Source organism: Lampetra fluviatilis (genome assembly GCF_964198595.1).
Source record: "Lampetra fluviatilis chromosome 45 unlocalized genomic scaffold, kcLamFluv1.1 SUPER_45_unloc_3, whole genome shotgun sequence".
Taxonomy (NCBI): Eukaryota; Metazoa; Chordata; class Hyperoartia; order Petromyzontiformes; family Petromyzontidae; genus Lampetra; species Lampetra fluviatilis.
In genome coordinates, this window is record NW_027620427.1 from 203,279 (window position 1) to 226,190 (window position 22,912).

The following is a 22,912-nucleotide window of genomic DNA, read 5'->3' on the forward strand; positions in this document are numbered from 1 at the left end:
CCACCATCACCACCATCACCACCACCACCATCACCACCACCATCATCACCACCATCACCACCACCATCGCCACCACCATCACCACCATCACCACCACCACCATCACCACCACCATCACCACCATCACCACCACCATCGCCACCACCATCATCACCACCATCACCACCACCATCGCCACCACCATCACCACCATCACCACCACCACCATCACCACCACCATCACCACCATCACCACCACCATCGCCACCACCATCGCCACCACCATCGCCACCACCATCATCACCACCATCACCACCACCATCATCACCACCATCACCACCACCATCACCACCACCATCACCACCACCACCATCACCACCACCACCATCATCACGTGGCCACGTGGCACATCGTGACGTCACAATGCCTGGTTCCCGCCCTTCCCATTGACGTCACGTCCACGTACAGTGACGCAGGCCCGCGATGACGTCACCACCTCCCCCCCTCTGAACACTGATGACGTCGCTCTGTCTTGATTACTGCCGACGTCATTGTTCGAAGAAGGGGCAAACCTGTGGTGACGTCATCGCTCAGGTAAACACCGGTGACGTCACGACCCCCTTGACTATCGGTGACGTCACTGCGGCGGCGTCACTCAGGTGGTGACGTCATCTCTTAACTCGAGTGCACGACGACGTCATTGCAGGGGGATGGGTGTGGGGGGGGGGCCCTTCGGCGTGGTGACGTCATCGCTTACGTTGATGCGGTGACGTCATTGGGGGGGAGAGGGAGGTGGGGGCCACTTCCGCTCGCGATGACGTCACCCGCCCTGAAGGGTTGATGGGAAGGGGGTGGGGGGGTTGAGGGTGGGGGCGACCCTCCCCACCCCTCCCCCGCGGTGACGTCAGCATCCGGTGTGGGCGGGGTTTGTGTGGGGTTGAGGGTGGGGGCTCCTCTCCAAACTCCTCCTCCGCGGTGACGTCACCATCCGGTGGGGGCGGGGTTTGTGTGGGGTTGAGGGTGACGTCAATCCACTGAGGCTCAGCGGTGACGTCATTCCGCTGAGGCTCAGCGGTGACGTCACTCATCCAACGGCCGCTCTGGGGGCGTGGCCTCCGCACCGTCGTTGCTCGAAGCTCCGCCCCTACACCACGTGACCCACACAGACACCGGTTACAACCCCAAGTGGAGGACACCGATTGGTTCTTTTTTAGCTCCGCCCACCCCCCCCAATACGTCCCATTCATTGGCTACCACATTCAGATAAGCCCCTCCCCCTTAACTTGTGTTTAAGAGTTTTCTTGGTTCTTTCGGTAAAGTCACGTTGAAGGGAAATAATAAAATAAAAATAATAAAACATAATAAAATACAATTCTCACGACGTTTCGGCCACAACGCAAGCAGCCGTCCTCAGGTGAAGAACAGGTCTGTCCCATTCAGACGCTGTCTTTCCGACAGACCTGTTCTACACCTGAGGACGGCTGCTTGCGTTGTGGCCGAAACGTCGTGAGAATTATTTAATTATGTTTTATTTTTATTATTTTATTATGTTTATTTTTATTATTTTATTATGTTTTATTTTTATTATTTTATTATGTTTTATTTTATTATTTTATTATGTTTTATTTTTATTATTTTATTACTTCCATTCTACGTGGTCACTTTACCGAAAGAACCAAGAAGATGAATCCCTGCAGTCACAAAAGCTTTAAATCGAAATTGTATTTAAGAGCTCGGAATTTTGCGTCACAAATTCAGCTGTGACGGTCCCACCTGATGACGGAGACTTGTGTTGCCTCCGAAACGTCGTGAATTATAATTTTATTTCTATTATTTTATTATTATTATTTTTACCTACGTGACTTTACCGAAAAAAGAACTGAGAGTGTGAATATCAGTCAGTCAGCCGTGGGCTCGGTCAACTATAGAGGCTACCTGGGACAGCTTTGTCTGTGTGTGTGTGTAACAGCACTTGCCCCTACAGCCATGCTAGAGGCTACCTGGGGCAGCTTTGTCTGTGTGTGTGTGTAACAGCACTTGCCCCTACAGCCATGCTAGAGGCTACCTGGGGGACCTTTGTCTGTGTGTGTCTGTGTGTGTGTCTGTGTGTGTGTCTGTGTGTGTGTGAGTGTCTGTGTGTGGGACAAGCGTCGTGGTGACGTCACCGCCACTTAGTGGTGAATGGCGGTTGTTGTGTATGTATGTGTCTGTGTGTGTCTGTATGTGTGTATGTGTCTGTGTGTGTGTGTATGTATGTGTCTGTGTGTATGTGTCTGTGTATGTATGTGTCTGTGTGTGTGTATGTTGTGTCTGTGTGTGTGTATGTCTGTGTGTGTGTATGTATGTGTCTGTGTGTGTGTGTGTATGTATGTGTCTGTGTGTGTCTGTATGTGTGTGTGTGTATGTGTCTGTGTGTGTCTGTGTGTGTGTGTCAGTGTCTGTGTGTGTGTCTGTGTGTGTGTCTGTGTGTGTGTCTGTGTGTGTGTCTGTGTGTCTGTGTGTGTGTCTGTGTGTATGTCTGTGTGTATGTCTGTGTGTGTGTGTATGTATGTGTCTGTGTGTGTCTGTATGTGTGTGTGTGTATGTGTCTGTGTGTGTGTGTGTGTGTCAGTGTCTGTGTGTGTGTCTGTGTGTGTGTCTGTGTGAGTGTCTGTGTGAGTGTCTGTGTGAGTGTCTGTGTGTGTGTCTGTGTGTGTGTCTGTGTGTGTGTCTGTGTGAGTGTCTGTGTGTGTGTCTGTGTGTGTGTCTGTGTGTGTGTCTGTGTGTGTGTCTGTGTGTCTGTGTGTGTGTCTGTGTGTGTGTCTGTGTGTGTGTGTCTGTGTGTGTGTGTCTGTGTGTGTGTGTGTCTGTGTGTGTGTCTACGCACGTCCCCTGCGAGGTGAACCTCTCCATGCGAGTTTGCCGCCTGGCGAAGAGCGCCGCTCCCTTCCCTTCGCTCGCCACCAACCCCACGGCGTGGAGCCTGAGGGGTGTGTGGGGGGGGAGAGATAAGAGAGAGTTAAGAGAGAGCTAAGAGAGAGCTAAGAGAGAGCTGAGAGAGAGCTAAGAGAGAGCTAAGAGAGAGCTAAGAGAGAGCTAAGAGAGAGCTAAGAGAGAGAGCTAAGAGAGAGCTAAGAGAGAGCTAAGAGAGAGCTAAGAGAGAGCTAAGAGAGAGAGCTAAGAGAGAGCTAAGAGAGAGCTAAGAGAGAGCTAAGAGAGAGCTAAGAGAGAGCTTAGAGAGAGCTAAGAGAGAGCTAAGAGAGAGAGCTAAGAGAGAGCTAAGAGAGAGCTAAGAGAGAGCTAAGAGAGAGCTAAGAGAGAGCTAAGAGAGAGCTAAGAGAGAGCTAAGAGAGAGCTAAGAGAGAGCTAAGAGAGAGCTAAGAGAGAGCTAAGAGAGAGCTAAGAGAGAGCTAAGAGAGAGCTAAGAGAGAGCTAAGAGAGAGCTAAGAGAGAGAGCTAAGAGAGAGCTAAGAGAGAGCTAAGAGAGAGCTAAGAGAGAGCTAAGAGAGAGCTAAGAGAGAGCTTAGAGAGAGCTAAGAGAGAGCTAAGAGAGAGAGCTAAGAGAGAGCTAAGAGAGAGCTGAGAGAGAGCTAAGAGAGAGCTAAGAGAGAGCTAAGAGAGAGCTAAGAGAGAGCTAAGAGAGAGAGCTAAGAGAGAGCTAAGAGAGAGCTAAGAGAGAGAGCTAAGAGAGAGCTAAGAGAGAGCTAAGAGAGAGCTAAGAGAGAGCTAAGAGAGAGTTAAGAGAGAGCTTAGAGAGAGCTAAGAGAGAGCTAAGAGAGAGAGCTAAGGGAGAGCTAAGAGAGAGCTAAGAGAGAGAGCTAAGAGAGAGCTAAGAGAGAGCTAAGAGAGAGCTAAGAGAGAGCTAAGAGAGAGCTAAGAGAGAGCTAAGAGAGAGCTAAGAGAGAGCTAAGAGAGAGCTAAGAGAGAGCTAAGAGAGAGCTAAGAGAGAGCTAAGAGAGAGCTAAGAGAGAGCTAAGAGAGAGCTAAGAGAGAGCTAAGGGAGAGCTAAGAGAGAGCTAAGAGAGAGTTAAGAGAGAGCTAAGAGAGAGCTAAGAGAGAGCTAAGAGAGAGCTAAGAGAGAGCTAAGAGAGAGCTAAGAGAGAGCTAAGAGAGAGCTAAGAGAGAGCTAAGAGAGAGAGCTAAGAGAGAGCTAAGAGAGAGCTAAGAGAGAGCTAAGAGAGAGCTAAGAGAGAGCTAAGAGAGAGCTAAGAGAGAGCTAAGAGAGAGCTAAGAGAGAGCTAAGAGAGAGCTAAGAGAGAGCTAAAAGAGAGCTAAGAGAGAGCTAAGGGAGAGCTAAGAGAGAGCTAAGAGAGAGTTAAGAGAGAGCTAAGAGAGAGCTAAGAGAGAGCTAAGAGAGAGCTAAGAGAGAGCTAAGAGAGAGCTAAGGGAGAGAGCTAAGAGAGAGCTAAGAGAGAGTTAAGAGAGAGCTAAGAGAGAGCTAAGAGAGAGCTAAGAGAGAGCTAAGAGAGAGAGCTAAAAGAGAGCTAAGAGAGAGCTAAGAGAGAGCTAAGGGAGAGAGCTAAGAGAGAGCTAAGAGAGAGCTAAGAGAGAGCTAAGAGAGAGCTAAGGGAGAGAGCTAAGAGAGAGCTAAGAGAGAGCTAAGAGAGAGAGCTAAGAGAGAGCTAAGAGAGAGCTAAGAGAGAGCTTAGAGAGAGCTAAGAGAGAGCTAAAAGAGAGCTAAGAGAGAGCTAAGAGAGAGCTAAGACAGAGAGCTAAGAGAGAGCTAAGAGAGAGAGCTAAGAGAGAGTTAAGAGAGAGCTAAGAGAGAGCTAAGAGAGAGAGCTAAGAGAGAGCTAAGAGAGAGCTAAGAGAGAGCTAAGAGAGAGAGTTAAGAGAGAGCTAAGAGAGAGCTAAGAGAGAGCTAAGAGAGAGAGTTAAGAGAGAGCTAAGAGAGAGAGCTAAGAGAGAGCTAAGAGAGAGCTAAGAGAGAGCTAAGAGAGAGAGTTAAGAGAGAGCTAAGAGAGAGCTAAGAGAGAGCTAAGAGAGAGCTAAGAGAGAGCTAAGAGAGAGCTAAGAGAGAGCTAAGAGAGAGCTAAGAGAGAGCTAAGAGAGAGCTAAGAGAGAGCTAAGAGAGAGCTAAGAGAGAGCTAAGAGAGAGCTAAGAGAGAGCTAAGAGAGAGCTAAGAGAGAGCTAAGAGAGAGCTAAGAGAGAGCTAAGAGAGAGCTAAGAGAGAGAGCTAAGAGAGAGCTAAGAGAGAGCTAAGAGAGAGTTAAGAGAGAGCTAAGAGAGAGTTAAGAGGGAGCTAAGAGAGAGCTAAGAGAGAGCTAAGAGAGAGCTAAGAGAGAGCTAAGAGAGAGCTAAGAGAGAGCTAAGAGAGAGAACTAAGAGAGAGAGCTAAGAGAGAGAGAGAGCTAAGAGAGAGCTAAGAGAGAGCCAAGAGAGAGAGCCAAGAGAGAGAGCCAAGAGAGAGAGCTAAGAGAGAGCTAAGAGAGAGCTAAGAGAGAGCTAAGAGAGAGCTAAGAGAGAGCTAAGAGAGAGCTAAGAGAGAGCTAAGAGAGAGCTAAGAGAGAGCTAAGAGAGAGCTAAGAGAGAGCTAAGAGAGAGAGCTAAGAGAGAGCTAAGAGAGAGCTAAGAGAGAGAGCTAAGAGAGAGCTAAGAGAGAGTTAAGAGAGAGAGCTAAGAGAGAGCTAAGAGAGAGCTAAGAGAGAGTTAAGAGAGAGAGCTAAGAGAGAGCTAAGAGAGAGCTAAGAGAGAGCTAAGAGAGAGATAAGAGAGAGCTAAGAGAGAGATAAGAGAGAGAGCTAAGAGAGAGCTAAGAGAGAGCTAAGAGAGAGCTAAGAGAGAGATAAGAGAGAGCTAAGAGAGAGATAAGAGAGAGCTAAGAGAGAGCTAAGAGAGAGTTAAGAGAGAGCTAAGAGAGAGTTAAGAGAGAGCTAAGAGAGAGCTAAGAGAGAGCTAAGAGAGAGCTAAGAGAGAGCTAAGAGAGAGAGCTAAGAGAGAGCTAAGAGAGAGCTAAGAGAGAGCTAAGAGAGAGAGCTAAGAGAGAGCTAAGAGAGAGCTAAGAGAGAGCTAAGAGAGAGCTAAGAGAGAGCTAAGAGAGAGCTAAGAGAGAGCTAAGAGAGAGCTAAGAGAGAGCTAAGAGAGAGCTAAGAGAGAGCTAAGAGAGAGAGCTAAGAGAGAGCTAAGAGAGAGCTAAGAGAGAGTTAAGAGAGAGCTAAGAGAGAGTTAAGAGGGAGCTAAGAGAGAGCTAAGAGAGAGAGCTAAGAGAGAGCTAAGAGAGAGCTAAGAGAGAGCTAAGAGAGAGCTAAGAGAGAGCTAAGAGAGAGCTAAGAGAGAGAACTAAGAGAGAGAGCTAAGAGAGAGAGAGAGCTAAGAGAGAGCTAAGAGAGAGCTAAGAGAGAGCCAAGAGAGAGAGCCAAGAGAGAGAGCTAAGAGAGAGCTAAGAGAGAGCTAAGAGAGAGCTAAGAGAGAGCTAAGAGAGAGCTAAGAGAGAGCTAAGAGAGAGCTAAGAGAGAGCTAAGAGAGAGCTAAGAGAGAGCTAAGAGAGAGAGCTAAGAGAGAGCTAAGAGAGAGCTAAGAGAGAGAGCTAAGAGAGAGCTAAGAGAGAGTTAAGAGAGAGAGCTAAGAGAGAGCTAAGAGAGAGCTAAGAGAGAGTTAAGAGAGAGAGCTAAGAGAGAGCTAAGAGAGAGCTAAGAGAGAGCTAAGAGAGAGATAAGAGAGAGCTAAGAGAGAGATAAGAGAGAGAGCTAAGAGAGAGCTAAGAGAGAGCTAAGAGAGAGCTAAGAGAGAGATAAGAGAGAGCTAAGAGAGAGATAAGAGAGAGCTAAGAGAGAGCTAAGAGAGAGTTAAGAGAGAGCTAAGAGAGAGTTAAGAGAGAGCTAAGAGAGAGCTAAGAGAGAGCTAAGAGAGAGCTAAGAGAGAGCTAAGAGAGAGTTAAGAGAGAGCTAAGAGAGAGCTAAGAGAGAGCTAAGAGAGAGCTAAGAGAGAGCTAAGAGAGAGCTAAGAGAGAGCTAAGAGAGAGTTAAGAGAGAGCTAAGAGAGAGCTAAGAGAGAGCTAAGAGAGAGCTAAGAGAGAGCTAAGAGAGAGCTAAGAGAGAGCTAAGAGAGAGCTAAGAGAGAGCTAAGAGAGAGTTAAGAGAGAGCTAAGAGAGAGCTAAGAGAGAGCTAAGAGAGAGCTAAGAGAGAGTTAAGAGAGAGCTAAGAGAGAGTTAAGAGAGAGCTAAGAGAGAGCTAAGAGAGAGCTAAGAGAGAGCTAAGGGAGAGCTAAGAGAGAGCTAAGAGAGAGTTAAGAGAGAGCTAAGAGAGAGTTAAGAGAGAGCTAAGAGAGAGCTAAGAGAGAGCTAAGAGAGAGCTAAGAGAGAGAGCTGAGAGAGAGCTAAGAGAGAGCTAAGAGAGAGCTAAGAGAGAGCTAAGAGAGAGCTAAGAGAGAGCTAAGAGAGAGCTAAGAGAGAGCTAAGAGAGAGCTAAGAGAGAGTTAAGAGAGAGCTAAGAGAGAGCTAAGAGAGAGTTAAGAGAGAGCTAAGGGAGAGTTAAGAGAGAGCTAAGAGAGAGCTAAGAGAGAGCTAAGAGAGAGCTAAGAGAGAGCTAAGAGAGAGCTAAGAGAGAGTTAAGAGAGAGCTAAGAGAGAGCTAAGAGAGAGTTAAGAGAGAGCTAAGGGAGAGTTAAGAGAGAGCTAAGAGAGAGCTAAGAGAGAGAACTAAGAGAGAGAGCTAAGAGAGAGCTAAGAGAGAGCTAAGAGAGCGCTAAGAGAGAGTTAAGAGAGAGCTAAGAGAGAGCTAAGAGAGAGCTAAGAGAGAGCTAAGAGAGAGCTAAGAGAGAGCTAAGAGAGAGCTAAGAGAGAGCTAAGAGAGAGCTAAGAGAGAGCTAAGAGAGAGCTAAGAGAGAGAGCTAAGAGAGAGCTAAGAGAGAGCTAAGAGAGAGTTAAGAGAGAGCTAAGAGAGAGCTAAGAGAGAGCTAAGAGAGAGATAAGAGAGAGCTAAGAGAGAGCTAAGAGAGAGCTAAGAGAGAGCTAAGAGAGAGCTAAGAGAGAGCTAAGGGAGAGAGCTAAGAGAGATCTAAGAGAGAGCTAAGAGAGAGCTAAGAGAGAGCTAAGAGAGAGCTAAGAGAGAGAGCTAAGAGAGAGCTAAGAGAGAGCTAAGAGAGAGAGCTAAGAGAGAGCTAAGAGAGAGCTAAGGGAGAGCTAAGAGAGAGCTAAGAGAGAGCTAAGAGAGAGAGCTAAGAGAGAGCTAAGAGAGAGCTAAGGGAGAGCTAAGAGAGAGCTAAGAGAGAGCTAAGAGAGAGAGCTAAGAGAGAGTTAAGAGAGAGAGTTAAGAGAGAGCTAAGAGAGAGCTAAGGGAGAGCTAAGAGAGAGCTAAGAGAGAGCTAAGAGAGAGCTTAGAGAGAGCTAAGGGAGAGCTAAGAGAGAGCTAAGAGAGAGCTAAGAGAGAGAGCTAAGGGAGAGCTAAGGGAGAGCTAAGAGAGAGCTAAGAGAGAGCTAAGAGAGAGCTAAGAGAGAGCTAAGGGAGAGCTAAGAGAGAGCTAAGAGAGAGCTAAGAGAGAGAGCTTAGAGAGAGCTAAGGGAGAGCTAAGAGAGAGCTAAGAGAGAGCTAAGAGAGAGCTAAGAGAGAGCTAAGGGAGAGCTAAGAGAGAGCTAAGAGAGAGCTAAGAGAGAGCTAAGAGAGAGAGTTAAGAAAGAGCTAAGAGAGAGCTAAGAGAGAGCTAAGAGAGAGCTAAGAGAGAGCTAAGAGAGAGCTAAGAGAGAGCTAAGAGAGAGCTAAGAGAGAGTTAAGAGAGAGCTAAGGGAGAGCTAAGAGAGAGCTAAGAGAGAGCTAAGGGAGAGCTAAGAGAGAGCTAAGAGAGAGCTAAGAGAGAGAGCTAAGAGAGAGCTAAGGGAGAGCTAAGAGAGAGCTAAGAGAGAGCTAAGAGAGAGCTAAGGGAGAGAGTTAAGAGAGAGCTAAGAGAGAGCTAAGAGAGAGCTAAGAGAGAGAGCTAAGAGAGAGCTAAGAGAGAGAGCTAAGAGAGAGCTAAGAGAGAGCTAAGAGAGAGTTAAGAGAGAGTTAAGGGAGAGTTAAGAGAGAGCTAAGAGAGAGCTAAGAGAGAGCTAAGAGAGAGCTAAGGGAGAGCTAAGGGAGAGCTAAGAGAGAGCTAAGGGAGAGCTAAGAGAGAGCTAAGAGAGAGTTAAGAGAGAGCTAAGAGAGAGCTAAGAGAGAGCTAAGAGAGAGCTAAGAGAGAGCTAAGAGAGAGCTAAGAGAGAGCTAAGAGAGAGCTAAGAGAGAGCTAAGAGAGAGCTAAGAGAGAGCTAAGAGAGAGCTAAGAGAGAGCTAAGAGAGAGCTAAGAGAGAGCTAAGAGAGAGAGCTAAGAGAGAGCTAAGAGAGAGCTAAGAGAGAGCTAAGAGAGAGCTAAGAGAGAGCTAAGAGAGAGCTAAGAGAGAGCTAAGAGAGAGCTAAGAGAGAGTTAAGAGAGAGAGCTAAGAGAGAGCTAAGAGAGAGCTAAGAGAGAGCTAAGAGAGAGCTAAGAGAGAGCTAAGAGATAGCTAAGAGAGAGCTAAGAGAGAGCTAAGAGAGAGCTAAGAGAGAGAGCTAAGAGAGAGCTAAGAGAGAGCTAAGAGATAGCTAAGAGAGAGCTAAGAGAGAGCTAAGAGAGAGCTAAGAGAGAGAGCTAAGAGAGAGCTAAGAGAGAGCTAAGAGAGAGCTAAGAGAGAGCTAAGAGAGAGCTAAGAGAGAGCTAAGAGAGAGCTAAGAGAGAGCTAAGAGAGAGCTAAGAGAGAGAGCTAAGAGAGAGCTAAGAGAGAGCTAAGAGAGAGCTAAGAGAGAGCTAAGAGAGAGCTAAGAGAGAGCTAAGAGAGAGCTAAGAGAGAGAGCTAAGAGAGAGCTAAGAGAGAGCTAAGAGAGAGCTAAGAGAGAGCTAAGAGAGAGCTAAGAGAGAGCTAAGAGAGAGCTAAGAGAGAGCTAAGAGAGAGCTAAGAGAGAGAGCTAAGAGAGAGCTAAGAGAGAGCTAAGAGAGAGCTAAGAGAGAGCTAAGAGAGAGCTAAGAGAGAGCTAAGAGAGAGCTAAGAGAGAGAGCTAAGAGAGAGCTAAGAGAGAGCTAAGAGAGAGCTAAGAGAGAGCTAAGAGAGAGCTAAGAGAGAGCTAAGAGAGAGCTAAGAGAGAGCTAAGAGAGAGCTAAGGGAGAGCTAAGAGAGAGGGTTGGTGTTACCCCGCACGAGGTTTTGGTGGAGGTTCCGGGGCCTCCTTCTTGGGCCTAGCGACTCCCTGAGCCTGGCCCTCGGCCTGGACCTCTGCCTGGCCGTGGGCCGGGCCCCGGGGGGCCGCGTCCAGGCCATGGACCAGGGCCACCAGGTCTGGGTTGGGTCCCACACGGCACTTCTCTAGGGAGGTCACAACAACAACAACAACAGTGTAGTGTATAGTGTAGTGTAGTAGTGTAGTAGTGTAGTGTAGTAGTGTAGTAGTGTATAGTGTAGTGTGTAGTGTAGTAGTGTATAGTGTAGTGTAGTAGTGTAGTGTAGTAGTGTAGTAGTGTATAGTGTGTTGTGTAGTAGTGTAGTAGTAGTGTATAGTGTAGTGTGTAGTGTATAGTGTAGTAGTGTATAGTGTAGTGTAGTAGTGTATAGTGTAGTGTGTAGTGTAGTAGTGTATAGTGTAGTGTAGTAGTGTAGTGTATAGTGTAGTGTAGTAGTGTAGTAGTGTATAGTGTAGTGTAGTAGTGTAGTGTATAGTGTAGTGTAGTAGTGTATAGTGTAGTGTAGTAGTGTAGTGTAGTAGTGTAGTGTAGTAGTGTATAGTGTAGTGTAGTAGTGTAGTAGTGTATAGTGTAGTGTAGTAGTGTAGTGTATAGTGTAGTGTAGTAGTGTATAGTGTAGTGTAGTAGTGTAGTAGTGTATAGTGTAGTGTAGTAGTGCAGTGTAGTAGTGTATAGTGTAGTGTATAGTGTAGTGTAGTAGTGTAGTGTAGTAGTGTAGTGTAGTAGTGTATAGTGTAGTGTAGTAGTGTAGTAGTGTATAGTGTAGTGTAGTAGTGTAGTGTATAGTGTAGTGTAGTAGTGTATAGTGTAGTGTAGTAGTGTAGTAGTGTATAGTGTAGTGTAGTAGTGCAGTGTAGTAGTGTATAGTGTAGTGTATAGTGTAGTGTAGTAGTATATAGTGTAGTGTAGTAGTGTAGTGTAGTAGTGTAGTCTATAGTGTAGTAGTGTATAGTGTAGTGTAGTAGTGTAGTGTAGTAGTGTATAGTGTAGTGTAGAGTGGAGTGTATAGTGTAGTTTGTATAGTGCATTGTATAGTAGTGTAGTGTATAGTAGTGTAGTGTATAGACACACACACACACACAGACACACACACACACAGACACACACACAGACACACACACAGACACACACACACAGACACACACACACACAGACACAGACACACACAGACACACACACACAGACACACACACACAGACACACACACAGACACACACACACACAGACACACACACAGACACAGACACACACACACACAGACACATACACACACAGACACATACACACAGACACACGCACAGACACACAGACACACGCACACACACACAGACACACACACAGACACACACACACACACAGACACACAGACACACATACACACACAGCCACACACACAGACACACGCACAGACACACACACACACACAGACACACACACAGCCACACACACAGACACACACACACCTCTGAAGGTAAACATGGGCTTTGTGGAGGCTCCCAGCCGCTGTTTGGTCGCCATCTCGTCCAAGATTCCCGTGCGGTATCCGCCCGCGGTGTCCGTTCTCACAGTGGGCGTGGCCTCAGCCGTAGGCCACGCCCCCGACTGGAGCGCCTCCTCCCATTGGACGGCGGGCGGAGGCACGAAGGGGCGGGCTGCTCCGCGATTGGACGGTGGGGGCTGGAGAGGGGCGTGGTCTGTGAGGTGAAGGGGGGGGGGTGAGGGGGGAGAAGGGGAGGGGTGAGGGGGGAGGGGGGATGAGGGGGGAGGGGGGATGGGGGATGGGGGGGAGGGGGATGAGGGGGGATGGGGGATGGGGGGAGGGGGGATGAGAGGGTAGGGATGGGGGATGAGGGGAGGGGGATGGGGGAGGGGGAATGAGGGATAGAGGGGGAATGGGGGAGGGGTTAGGGGGGGGTTGGGGAGGGGAGAGGAGGGGAGGGGGATGGGGGGAGGGGGAATGAGGGAGGGGGGAGGGGGGGTGAGGGGAGGCGGGGGGAGGAGGGAAGATGAGGGATGAGGGGGGATGAGGGAGGGGTTAGGGGGGATGAGGGGATGAGGGGAGGGGGGATGGGGGGAGGGGGAATGGGGGGAGGGGGAATGGGGGGAGGGGGGTGGTTATGAGTGGGGGCAGTTCCACTCAAAGCACCCCCCCCCCTTCAGAGGCGCGATGCTGAAACGTCGGACACCGCGGCCGACCCACCCACCGCTCCCACCTGGTGCCAAGTGGCCTCGGCAACCCCACTGCCCCTCCTGCTGCTGCTGTAGCTGCCCCAGGTGATGCTGCCCCTGCTGATGCTGCTGCTCCTGCTGCTCCTGCTGCTGTAGCTGCCCCAGCTGTTATAGCTGCCCCAGCTGTAGCTGTAGCTGCCCCAGCTGATACTGCCCCTCCTGTGGTAGCTGCCCCAGCTGTAGCTGTAGCTGCCCCAGCTGATACTGCCCCTCCTGTGGTAGCTGCCCCAGCTGATACTGCCCCTCCTGTGGTAGCTGCCCCAGCTGCAGCTGCTGCTGCACCTGCTGCTGCTGCTGCCCTAGCTGCTGCTGCTGCTGTTGTAGCTGCCCCAGCTGATACTGCCCCTCCTGTGGTAGCTGCCCCAGCTGCTGCCCCTCCTGCTGTAGCTGTCCTAGCTGCTGCTGCTCCTGCTGCTGAAGCTGCCTCTGCTGCTGTAGCTGCCCCAGCAACTGCCCCAGCTGCTCCTGTTGCTGTAGCTGCCGTTGTTCCAGCAGCTGCTGATGCTGCCTCTGCTGCTGTAGCTGCCCCAGCTGCAGCTGCTGCTGCTGTAGCTGCCCCAGCAACTGCCCCAGCTGCTCCTGCTGCTGTAGTTGCCGTTGCTCCAGCAGCAGCAGCTGCAGTAGCAGCTGCTACAGCTGCTGCTGCTCCTGCTGCTGTAGCTGTAGCTGACCTAGCTGATGGTGTAGATGCCCCAGCTGCTACAGCTGCTGCTGCTGCTGCTGCTGCTGTAGCTGTAGCTGTCCTAGCTGATGGTGTAGATGCCCCATCTGCTGCTGCTGCTGTTCCTGTTGCTGTAGCTGACCTAGATGATGGTGTAGCTGCCCCAGCTGCTGCTGCTGCTGTAGCTGTAGCTGACCTAGCTGATGGTGTAGATGCCCCAGCTACTACAGCTGCTGCAGCTGCTGCTCCTGCTGCTGTAGCTGTCCTAGCTGCTGCTGCTGCTGCTGCAGCTGCTGCTGTTCCTGTTGCTGTAGCTGTCCTAGCTGCTGCTGCTGCTGCTGCTGTTCCTGTTGCTGTAGCTGTCCTAGCTGCTGCTGCTGCTGCTGCAGCTGCTGCTATTCCTGTTGCTGTAGCTGTAGCTGACCTAGATGATGGTGTAGATGCCCCAGCTGCTGCTGCTGCTGCTCCTGTTGCAGCTGCTGCTGCTGCTCCTGTTGCTGCTGCTGCTGCTGCTCCTGTGCTGCTTTGTGGGCGTCGATCCGCTGACGTCGCCGGGCGAAGAGCTCCGCCCCTCGGCCGCAAGCGTCAGGCAGGGCGGACATCGTCACTCTGGGGAGGGGGGAGGGAGGGGGGGAGGGGGGGGGGAGGGAGGGAGGAGGGAGGGGGGGAGGGATAGTGTAGTAGTGTATAGTGTAGTAGTGTATAGTGTAGTGTAGTAGTGTATAGTAGTGTAGTAGTGTATAGTGTAGTTTAGTAGTGTATAGTGTAGTTTAGTAGTGTATAGTGTAGTGTAGTAGTGTATAGTGTAGTGTAGTAGTGTATAGTGTAGTGTAGTAGTGTATAGTGTAGTGTAGTAGTGTATAGTGTAGTGTAGTAGTGTATAGTAGTGTAGTAGTGTATAGTGTAGTTTAGTAGTGTATAGTGTAGTGTAGTAGTGTATAGTGTAGTTTAGTAGTGTATAGTGTAGTTTAGTAGTGTATAGTGTAGTTTAGTAGTGTATAGTGTAGTAGTGTATAGTGTAGTTTAGTAGTGTATAGTGTAGTTTAGTAGTGTATAGTGTAGTTTAGTAGTGTATAGTGTAGTTTAGTAGTGTATAGTGTAGTGTAGTAGTGTATAGTGTAGTTTAGTAGTGTATAGTGTAGTGTAGTAGTGTATAGTGTAGTGTAGTAGTGTATAGTGTAGTGTAGTAGTGTATAGTGTAGTTTAGTAGTGTATAGTGTAGTGTAGTAGTGTATAGTAGTGTAGTGTAGTAGTGTATAGTGTAGTGTAGTAGTGTATAGTGTAGTGTAGTAGTGTATAGTAGTGTAGTAGTGTATAGTGTAGTTTAGTAGTGTATAGTGTAGTGTATAGTGTAGTTTAGTAGTGTATAGTGTAGTTTAGTAGTGTATAGTGTATAGTGTAGTTTAGTAGTGTATAGTGTAGTGTAGTGTATAGTAGTGTATAGTGTAGTGTATAGTACACACCCGATACCCGTACCCTACCCGATACCCGGCTACCCGTACCCGGCCGGGCACGGGTACCCGTTTGCGACCCTGGTGCGGCCGGGTACGGGTACGGGGGGTAAGGAATCAAAACCCGTTTGCGACCTCTGACAAGCGGTCGTCTTCAGGCAGAAGAAATGAAATTCGATCTTCATTTCTTCCCCACGATTCTTATTCTTAGCCACGAAAAGCTTCGAATCACGACTGAAGAGACACCACGTGACTAGTGGCATCCACGTGACCTTACCGAAAGTTCCAGAGAGTTTGGATTCACGTCGCACAGGTAAAACCGCGTTTCAGCTTCGATTTAAATAAAATTAACCCGTAAAAACAAAGTTTTTCTCCATGTGTTGTGGTTATTGCAAACATGAGGCCTTGTATAAAGGTGTCAGTTTTGTACCAGTTGAAAGGGCAAAAACCTACTACTATCTTTTGCCACTGGTAAAGGAGATGTCTCATAATGTTGTGATAACAAGATTTGACCACAACGAACACGAGTCAAGCAAAATAATACCGGTAGGAACCTCCTGGTTACACCAGCCCACAGGGGATTATTGTGTCCGTCGTGCAGGGAGGGGCTGGGTGGGGAGGGAGGGGCTTGGTGGGTAGGGAGGGGCTGGGTGGGGAGGGTGGGGCTAGGTGGGGAGGGAGGGGCTAGGTGGGGAGGGAGGGGCTGGGTGGGGAGGGTGGGGTGGGGAGGGGCTGGGTGGGGAGGGTGGGGTGGGGAGGGGCTGGGTGGGGAGGGAGGGGCTAGGTGGGGAGGGAGGGGCTGGGTGGGGAGGGAGGGGCTAGGTGGGGAGGGAGGGGCTGGGTGGGGAGGGTGGGGTGGGGAGGGGCTGGGTGGGGAGGGGAGGGGCTGGGTGGGGAGGGGAGGGTTGGGAGGGGCTGGGTGGGGAGAGTGGGGCTGGGTGGGGAGGGGCTGGGTGGGGAGTGTGGGGCTGGGTGGGGAGGGGAGGGTGGGGAGGGGCTGGGTGGGGAGGGGCTGGGTGGGGAGGGAGGGGTGGGGCTGGGTGGGGATGGTGGGGCTGGGTGGGGGGTGGGAGGGGTGGGCTGGGTGGGGAGGGGCTGGTCACCCCGTGGTGCCCTTATAAAACTCAACGTTCAACCTACTCACGCCGGCTTGTGCCCGCCCTCACAGTCGGCCATATTTGCGGAATACACCACGCCGCCGTTGACCCCGCAGGCCACTGACCGAGCAACCCGACGTGTTCCTACCAGCTCCCTCCGCAGGAGGACAATGTGTAACCGTTGAATAAAAGCCGAGCAACTTTGTGTCGTGATCGTAAAAATACAGGGAGGGACTTCATCACCAATTCTGTCTGGCAGCGTCTTACTTTGCTATCACACACAGACAAAGACTCCCCGTATAGCCTCTAACAGGCTGTCGGGGCAAGTGCTGTTAGCGAGCACCTATGAAGGCTACCGGCACTGTGGCACACGCAGAGGTGGTGGGTGGCTACCAGCGCCACCACGCCCGGCCGCCTTTGTCTCCCCAGTGCTACGGATGTTTACTGCACATTGGTCACTGAGTGGTGTTGGCCGTGAGCGGGAATCGAACCCGGGTCGCCAGGTTCGTAGCGCGGCGTAGCGCTAGCCGCTACACTACCACTACACAAACAGACACACACACAGACACACACGCAGACACACAGAGACACACACAGACACACACAGACACACACAGACACACAGAGACACACACAGACACACACACAGACACACACAGACACACAGAGACACACACAGACACACACACAGACACACACACAGACATACAGAGACACACACAGACACACACACAGACACACACACAGACACACAGAGACACACACAGACACACACGCAGACACACACAGACACACACAGACACACAGAGACACACACAGACACACACAGACACACAGACACACACACACAGACACACACAGACACACACACAGACACACACAGACACACACACAGACACACAGACACACAGACACACACACAGACACACACAGTCACCTCTCTCTCGCTGGCTCTATTTAGAACCTGGCCTGGCCCTGTGACCTTTCCAGGACCTCAGAGCTCACATTTCACCTGAGCACAGCACACACACACATAGACACACACACATAGACACACACATAGACACATAGAGACACACACACATAGACACACACACAGACACACACACATAGACACACACACACACATAGACACACACACAGACACACACACACATAGACACACACATAGACACACACACAGACACACACATAGACACACACATAGACACACACATAGACACACACACATAGAGACACACACATAGACACACACATAGACACACACACAGACACACACACACAACAACAACAACCGCCACTCGCCACTAAGTGGCGGTGACGTCACCACGACGCTTGTGCCAGGCCATGTGCACCTTGAGGCTACCACGTGAAGTGTCGAACGCCCGCTGGCAGGAGGTCATGGGGCAGACCCAGCAGGTGCCACGGGTCGACTGACCGAGATGACCGAGATGACTGGCTGATGCACCACCTGTGCCCCCTACTGTGCCAACTTGCTGTGCTTTAGCCACCCGGCGCTCCGCTCGTTGTTGTGAGCGTCGCTCCTCCGCCCTCCGTTGTTGTTGGAGGGCGACTGCCTCCAACTGCCCAGTAGCGTCCTTCACGAGCCTCCTCCACTGAGGCCGATCTTGACACCGCTGGTACCAGTCATCGGCAAGTCCACTCAGCTCCACATCCTCTTGTACCACATCACTCCATCTCTTCTCTAGCCCGTGCCGCGCCCGTTTAGCCCCCTCGATCCGGCCGAACAAAAGCTGTTTAGGCATGCGGTGGCTGGGCATGCGGGCTACATGACCCAGCCAACGCAGCCTTGCCTGCCGGAGGAGCTCACCGATGGGACTTTGCCCAGATCTTTCATGGATTTGTGAGCTCCTCACACATTCCAGCCTGGTTAAATCCAGGATGGATCGTAGGCAGGCCAGCCTAAATGTTTCCAACCGGCGAAGATGCTCCATTGGGGGGGTCCACGTTTCGCAAGCGTAGAGAAGGGAGGGAATGACTGTGGCCAAGAAGATCTGAAGCTTCGTGCGGAGCGACAGACCAGGTAGCTTCCACACAGCGTTACGCAACCGATGAAAAGATATTGCCGCTCGACTGATTCGGAGTGAGACCTCTGCTGTTAAACTGGAGCCGGTCATAAGCACACTGGCCAGGTATGGGAAACTCTCCACTCTCTCCACTACCCCATCACCGATTGGGAGTTGTGGGGGTGGAGTGTCTGATGGTACAAAATACCCAGGCAGGTGCTTAGTTTTGGTGGGGCTGATGGTAAGGCCCCACCTCTTAGTGGCACGCTCCAGTCTCAGCAGCAGCATCTCCAACTCCTCCTCTGAATGAGCAGCTATTACCAAATAATCGGCATACGTAACGTGGTTGACCTATAAGGAGCCATACCTTGATTGCACCCGGGCATCGATCAGCCTCCCATTATATCTGTACCAAATGGAGATTCCCCCGGTACAGCTATTGAAGGCTTCATGAACTACGTGGTCAAAATAGATGTTAAATAATGTGGGAGCCAGAGGACAACCCTGTCACACCCCAAGGTGTACAGGGAATGGCTCTGACTCCCGGCCACGTAGTTTTACCCGGGCCCGCTCACCATCATGAAGGTCCTTAATGATCGTGAGCAGAGGGTCAGGGACTCCGAAAGCACGAAGAACAACCCAGAGCCCAGGCCTACTGATGGTATCATAGGCCTTGACCAGGTCAACAAAGCAGAGATGTAGGTCTTGTTGGAATTCTCTACATCTCTGCTGTAGCAGACGGACAGAAAATATGGCATCCGTGCAGGACCGCCCTTTCCTGAAACCGCATTGGGGCTCCGCAAGCCTCTCCTCAGCGTGCCTAGCAAGGCGATGTTGAATAATCCTTGCCAGGACCTTTCCCGGCACACTGAGGAGTGAGATGCCCCTGTAGTTGTTACAGTCTGTGCAGTCCCCCTTCTTAAAGAGGGGGACCACCAGGGCATCATTCCAATCCTGCGGAACCCGTCCAGTGGTCCAGACTGCTGTTATGATGTCATGTAGGGCAGTCTGCGTGCAAACGCCACCTTCCCTTAGCATTTTGCTTGGGAGATCATCTCTGCCCGGTGCCTTTCCTGGTCTTAGACTCTGGATCGCCTTCAGTACTTCCTCAACGGATGGCACCTCAGCCAGCCACTAACAGGGGGTGACCTCTTCCAATATTTGAGGCACCGCAGCCTCAGCTGGGTCATCTCCACGTTGTCCCATGGACACACATACACACACAGACACACAGACACACATGCACACATACACACACACACAGACACACAGACACCCACACAGACACACAGACACACACACAGACACAAATACACACACAAACACAAATACACACACAGACAACCACAGACACACACACAGACACATACAGATACACACACACAAAGACACACACACAGACACACACACAGACACACACACAGACACACACACAGACACACACACAGACACACGCCCAGACACACACACAGACATACATACACAGACACACACAGACACACACACACAGACACACACAGACACACATACATACAGAGACACACACAGACATACATACAGACACGCACAGACATACACACACAGACACACACAGACACACACACAGACACACATACATACACACAGACACACACACATACAAACACACAGACACACACAGACACACACACATACAGATAGACACACACAGACACACACACAGACAGACAAAGATGCCCCAGGTAGCCTTTAGCAGGGATGTAGGGGCAAGTGCTGTTACACACACAGACAAAGCGGCTACACGGGGGATCTTTGTCTGTGTATAGGTGCTACTACTAACAGCACTTGCCCCTACAGCCTGCTAGAGGTTACACGGGGATCTTTGTCCGTGTATAGGTGCTACTACTGCCAGCACTTGCCCCTATAGCCTGCTAGAGGCTACCTGGGAGATCTTTGTATTTGTCTGCGAGAGGAAGTGAGTGGAGAGGAACGGATTTTGAGACGCTTAACTGTGAGAGAGTGTCAATGTGTGTGTCTGTGTGTGTGTATCTGTGTGTGTGTGTCTGTGTGTGTGTGTCTGTGTGTGTGTCTGTGTGTGTGTGTCTCTGTGTGTGTGTGTCTGTGTGTGTGTGTCTGTGTGTGTGTGTCTGTGTGTGTCTGTGTGAGTGTTTGTGTGTGTGTGTCTGTGTGAGTGTCTGTGTGTGTGTTTGTGTGTGTGTCTGTGTGTCTGTGAGTGTCTGTGTGAGTATCTGTGTGTGTGTGTCTGAGTGAGTATCTGTGTGTGTGTCTGTGTGAGTGTGTGTCTGTGTGTGTGTCTGTGTGAGTATCTGTGTGTGTGTCTGTGTGAGTATCTGTCTGTGTGTGTGAGTGTCTGTGTGTGTCTATGTGTGTCTGTGTCTGTGTGTGTGTGTATGTGTGAGTGTCTGTGTGTGTCTGTGTGTCTGTGTGTGTGTGTGTGTCTGTGTGTGTGTATGTCTGTGTGTCTGTGTGTGTCTGTGTGTGTGTGTGTCTGTGTGTGTGTCTGTGTGAGTATCTGTGTGTGTGTCTGTGTGAGTATCTGTCTGTGTGTGTGAGTGTCTGTGTGTGTCTATGTGTGTCTGTGTGTGTGTCTCTGTCTGTGTGTGTGTGTCTGTGTGAGTGTCTGTGTGTGTCTGTGTGTGTGTCTGTGTGTGTGTCTGTGTGTCTGTGTGTCTGTGTGAGTGTGTTAGGAGTTTGGGGGGTTTCACTCCCAGTGCAGGAATCTCTGCATCCCCACGGATCCGGCCTCTCTGTTCTCACATCTGGACCACCCGACAAGGCCAGTGACACTTTGTGAGTCTCTCCCTGACGTGGCCTTGTAAGGCGAAGTTTGGTCCATTCCTCTTCGGCTCGCCGTCATCTCGAGCCAGCAGGCCACAGATCAGTTTGGGACGAACAATTCACCCCAAAACAAACAACACACACACGCGCACACACAACACACACCATCGCCTAACCACGCCTCTCACCCAGTCTCTCTACGCAACTCTGTGAGTCTCTGTGAATATCTGTGGGTCTCTGTGGGTCCCTGTGTGACTCTGTGTATCTCTATGAGTCTATGTGAGTCTCTATGAGTCTCTATGAGTCTCTGTGGGTCTCTGTGAGTCTCTATGCAACTCTGTGTGTCTCTGTAGGTCTCTGTGGGTCTCTGTGGGTCTCTGTGAGTCTCTGCAAGTCTCTGTGGGTCTCTATGAGTCTCTATGAGTCTCTGTGGGTCTCTGTGAGTCTCTACGAGTCTATATGTATCTCTATGAGTCTCTACTACACCCATAGAGACACCCACAGAGACACCCACACAGACACACACACAGAGACACCCACAGAGACACACAGAGACACCCACAGAGACACTCACAGAGACACCCACACAGACACACACACAGAGACACCCACAGAGACACTCACAGAGACACCCACACAGACACACACATAGAGACACCCACAGAGACACCCACAGAGACATTCACAGAGACACCGACAGAGACACCCACAGAGACACCCACAGAGACACCCACACAGACACACACAGAGACACCCACATAGACACCCACAGAGACATTCACAGAGACACACACAGAGACACCCACAGAGACACCCACAGAGACACACACAGAGACACCCACAGAGACACCCACAGAGACACACACAGAGACACCCACAGAGACACACACAGAGACACCCACAGAGACACCCACAGAGACACACACAGAGACACACACAGAGACACCCACAGAGACACCCACAGAGAAACACACAGAGATACACAGAGACACACACAGAGACACCCACACAGACACCCACACAGACACACACAGAGACACACACAGAGACACCCACAGAGACACTCACAGAGACACCCACACAGACACACACATAGAGACACCCACAGAGACACCCACAGAGACATTCACAGAGACACCGACAGAGACACCCACAGAGACACACACAGAGACATTCACAGAGACACCCACAGAGACACCCACAGAGACACCCACAGAGACACACACAGAGACACCCACAGAGGCACACACAGAGACACACACACAGACACACACAGAGATACACACATAGACACCCACAGAGACACCCACAGAGACACCCACAGAGACACACACAGAGACACTCACAGAGACACCCACAGAGACACCCACAGAGACACTCACAGAGACACACACAGAGACACCCACAGAGACACTCACAGAGACACCCACACAGACACACACATAGAGACACCCACAGAGACACCCACAGAGACATTCACAGAGACACCGACAGAGACACCCACAGAGACACACACAGAGACATTCACAGAGACACCCACAGAGACACCCACAGAGACACCCACAGAGACACACACAGAGACACCCACAGAGGCACACACAGAGACACACACACAGACACACACAGAGATATCCACAGAGACACCCACAGAGACACTCACAGAGACACACACAGAGACACCCACACATCATCATCACGACCCAAGTTGCGTCTGGAGCTGTACTGCACTCATGAGTGGCACCTTCGCGAAAGGGAGGCTACCTGAGGGACCTTTGTCTGTGTGTGTGTAACAGCACTTTCCCCTACAGCGCTGCTAGAGGCTACCTCTGGGATCTTTGTGTATGTCTGTCTGTGTGTCTGTGTGTGTCTCTGTGTGTGTGTCTGTGTGTGTGTGTCTGTGTGTGTGTGTCTGTGTGTGTGTGTGTGTCTGTGTGTGTGTGTCTGTGTGTGTGTCTGTGTGTGTGTCTGTGTGTGTCTGTGTGTGTGTGTCTGTGTGTGTGTGTCTGTGTGTGTGTGTCTGTGTGTGTGTGTGTCTGTGTGTGTGTCTGTGTGTGTGTGTCTGTGTGTGTCTGTGTTGAGTCTCGCAGTAACTCGGGCGGAGCACCGCGAGTGAAACTCACCTCACTGCAAGAATCCTTCACTCTCACTACCCCCCCCCTCTCTCTCTACCCCCCTTCTCTCTCTCTACCCCCCCCCTCTCTCTCTACCCCCCCCCTCTCTACCCCCCCCCCTCTCTCTCTCTACCCCCCCCTCTCTCTCTCTCTACCCCCCCCTCTCTCTCTCTCTACCCCCCCCTCTCTCTCTACCCCCCTTCTCTCTCTCTACCCCCCCCTCTCTCTCTCTACCCCCCCCCCTCTCTCTCTCTACCCCCCCCTCTCTCTCTCTACCCCCCCCTCTCTACCCCCCCCCCCTCTCTCTCTACCCCCCCTCTCTCTCTCTACCGCCCTCCCTCCCCCCTCTCTCCACCCCCCCCCCCTCTCCCCCCTCCTCTCCTCCCTCTTGAGTGGAGCCTTGAGATCCCGGAACTCGGAGCGCGCAACACCCGAGT

At 50.8% G+C, this 22,912-nt stretch overlaps 1 protein-coding gene across 2 annotated transcripts; it reads right to left on the reverse strand.

Annotated features, from left to right (window-relative positions):
* Positions 1-106: 106 nt before the first annotated feature.
* On the reverse strand, positions 107-22,521 carry LOC144953837 (synaptopodin-like). Of its 2 annotated transcripts, none has more exons than XM_078884487.1 (6): positions 16,497-16,517; positions 13,436-13,620; positions 11,585-11,815; positions 10,074-10,245; positions 2,846-2,941; positions 107-1,123 (listed from the first exon to the last, which is right to left on the reverse strand). In XM_078884487.1, the coding sequence occupies exons 2-6, from the start codon at positions 13,611-13,613 to the stop codon at positions 1,060-1,062; spliced, it is 741 nt and encodes a 246-aa protein (XP_078740613.1). In that variant the 5' UTR covers positions 13,614-13,620; positions 16,497-16,517; the 3' UTR covers positions 107-1,059. The 2 variants fall into 2 exon arrangements, with proteins under 2 accessions (XP_078740613.1, XP_078740612.1); XM_078884486.1 differs by lacking the exon at positions 16,497-16,517 and adding an exon at positions 22,485-22,521 and having other exon boundaries at positions 108-1,123.
* Between the last annotated feature and the right edge of the window lie 391 nt (positions 22,522-22,912).

What these genes read in the sequence shown, in the direction of transcription:
- LOC144953837 (XM_078884487.1), bottom strand. Translation starts at nt 13,613, where the DNA reads ATGTCCGCCCTGCCTGACGCTTGCGGCCGAGGGGCGGAGCTCTTCGCC. An exon ending in GCCCATGTTTACCTTCAGAG is followed by an intron (nt 10,246 to 11,584) that starts GTGTGTGTGTGT and finishes TGACCTCCCTAG; the next exon opens with AGAAGTGCCGTGTGGGACCC. An exon ending in CCACCAAAACCTCGTGCGGG is followed by an intron (nt 2,942 to 10,073) that starts GTAACACCAACC and finishes CACACCCCTCAG; the next exon opens with GCTCCACGCCGTGGGGTTGG.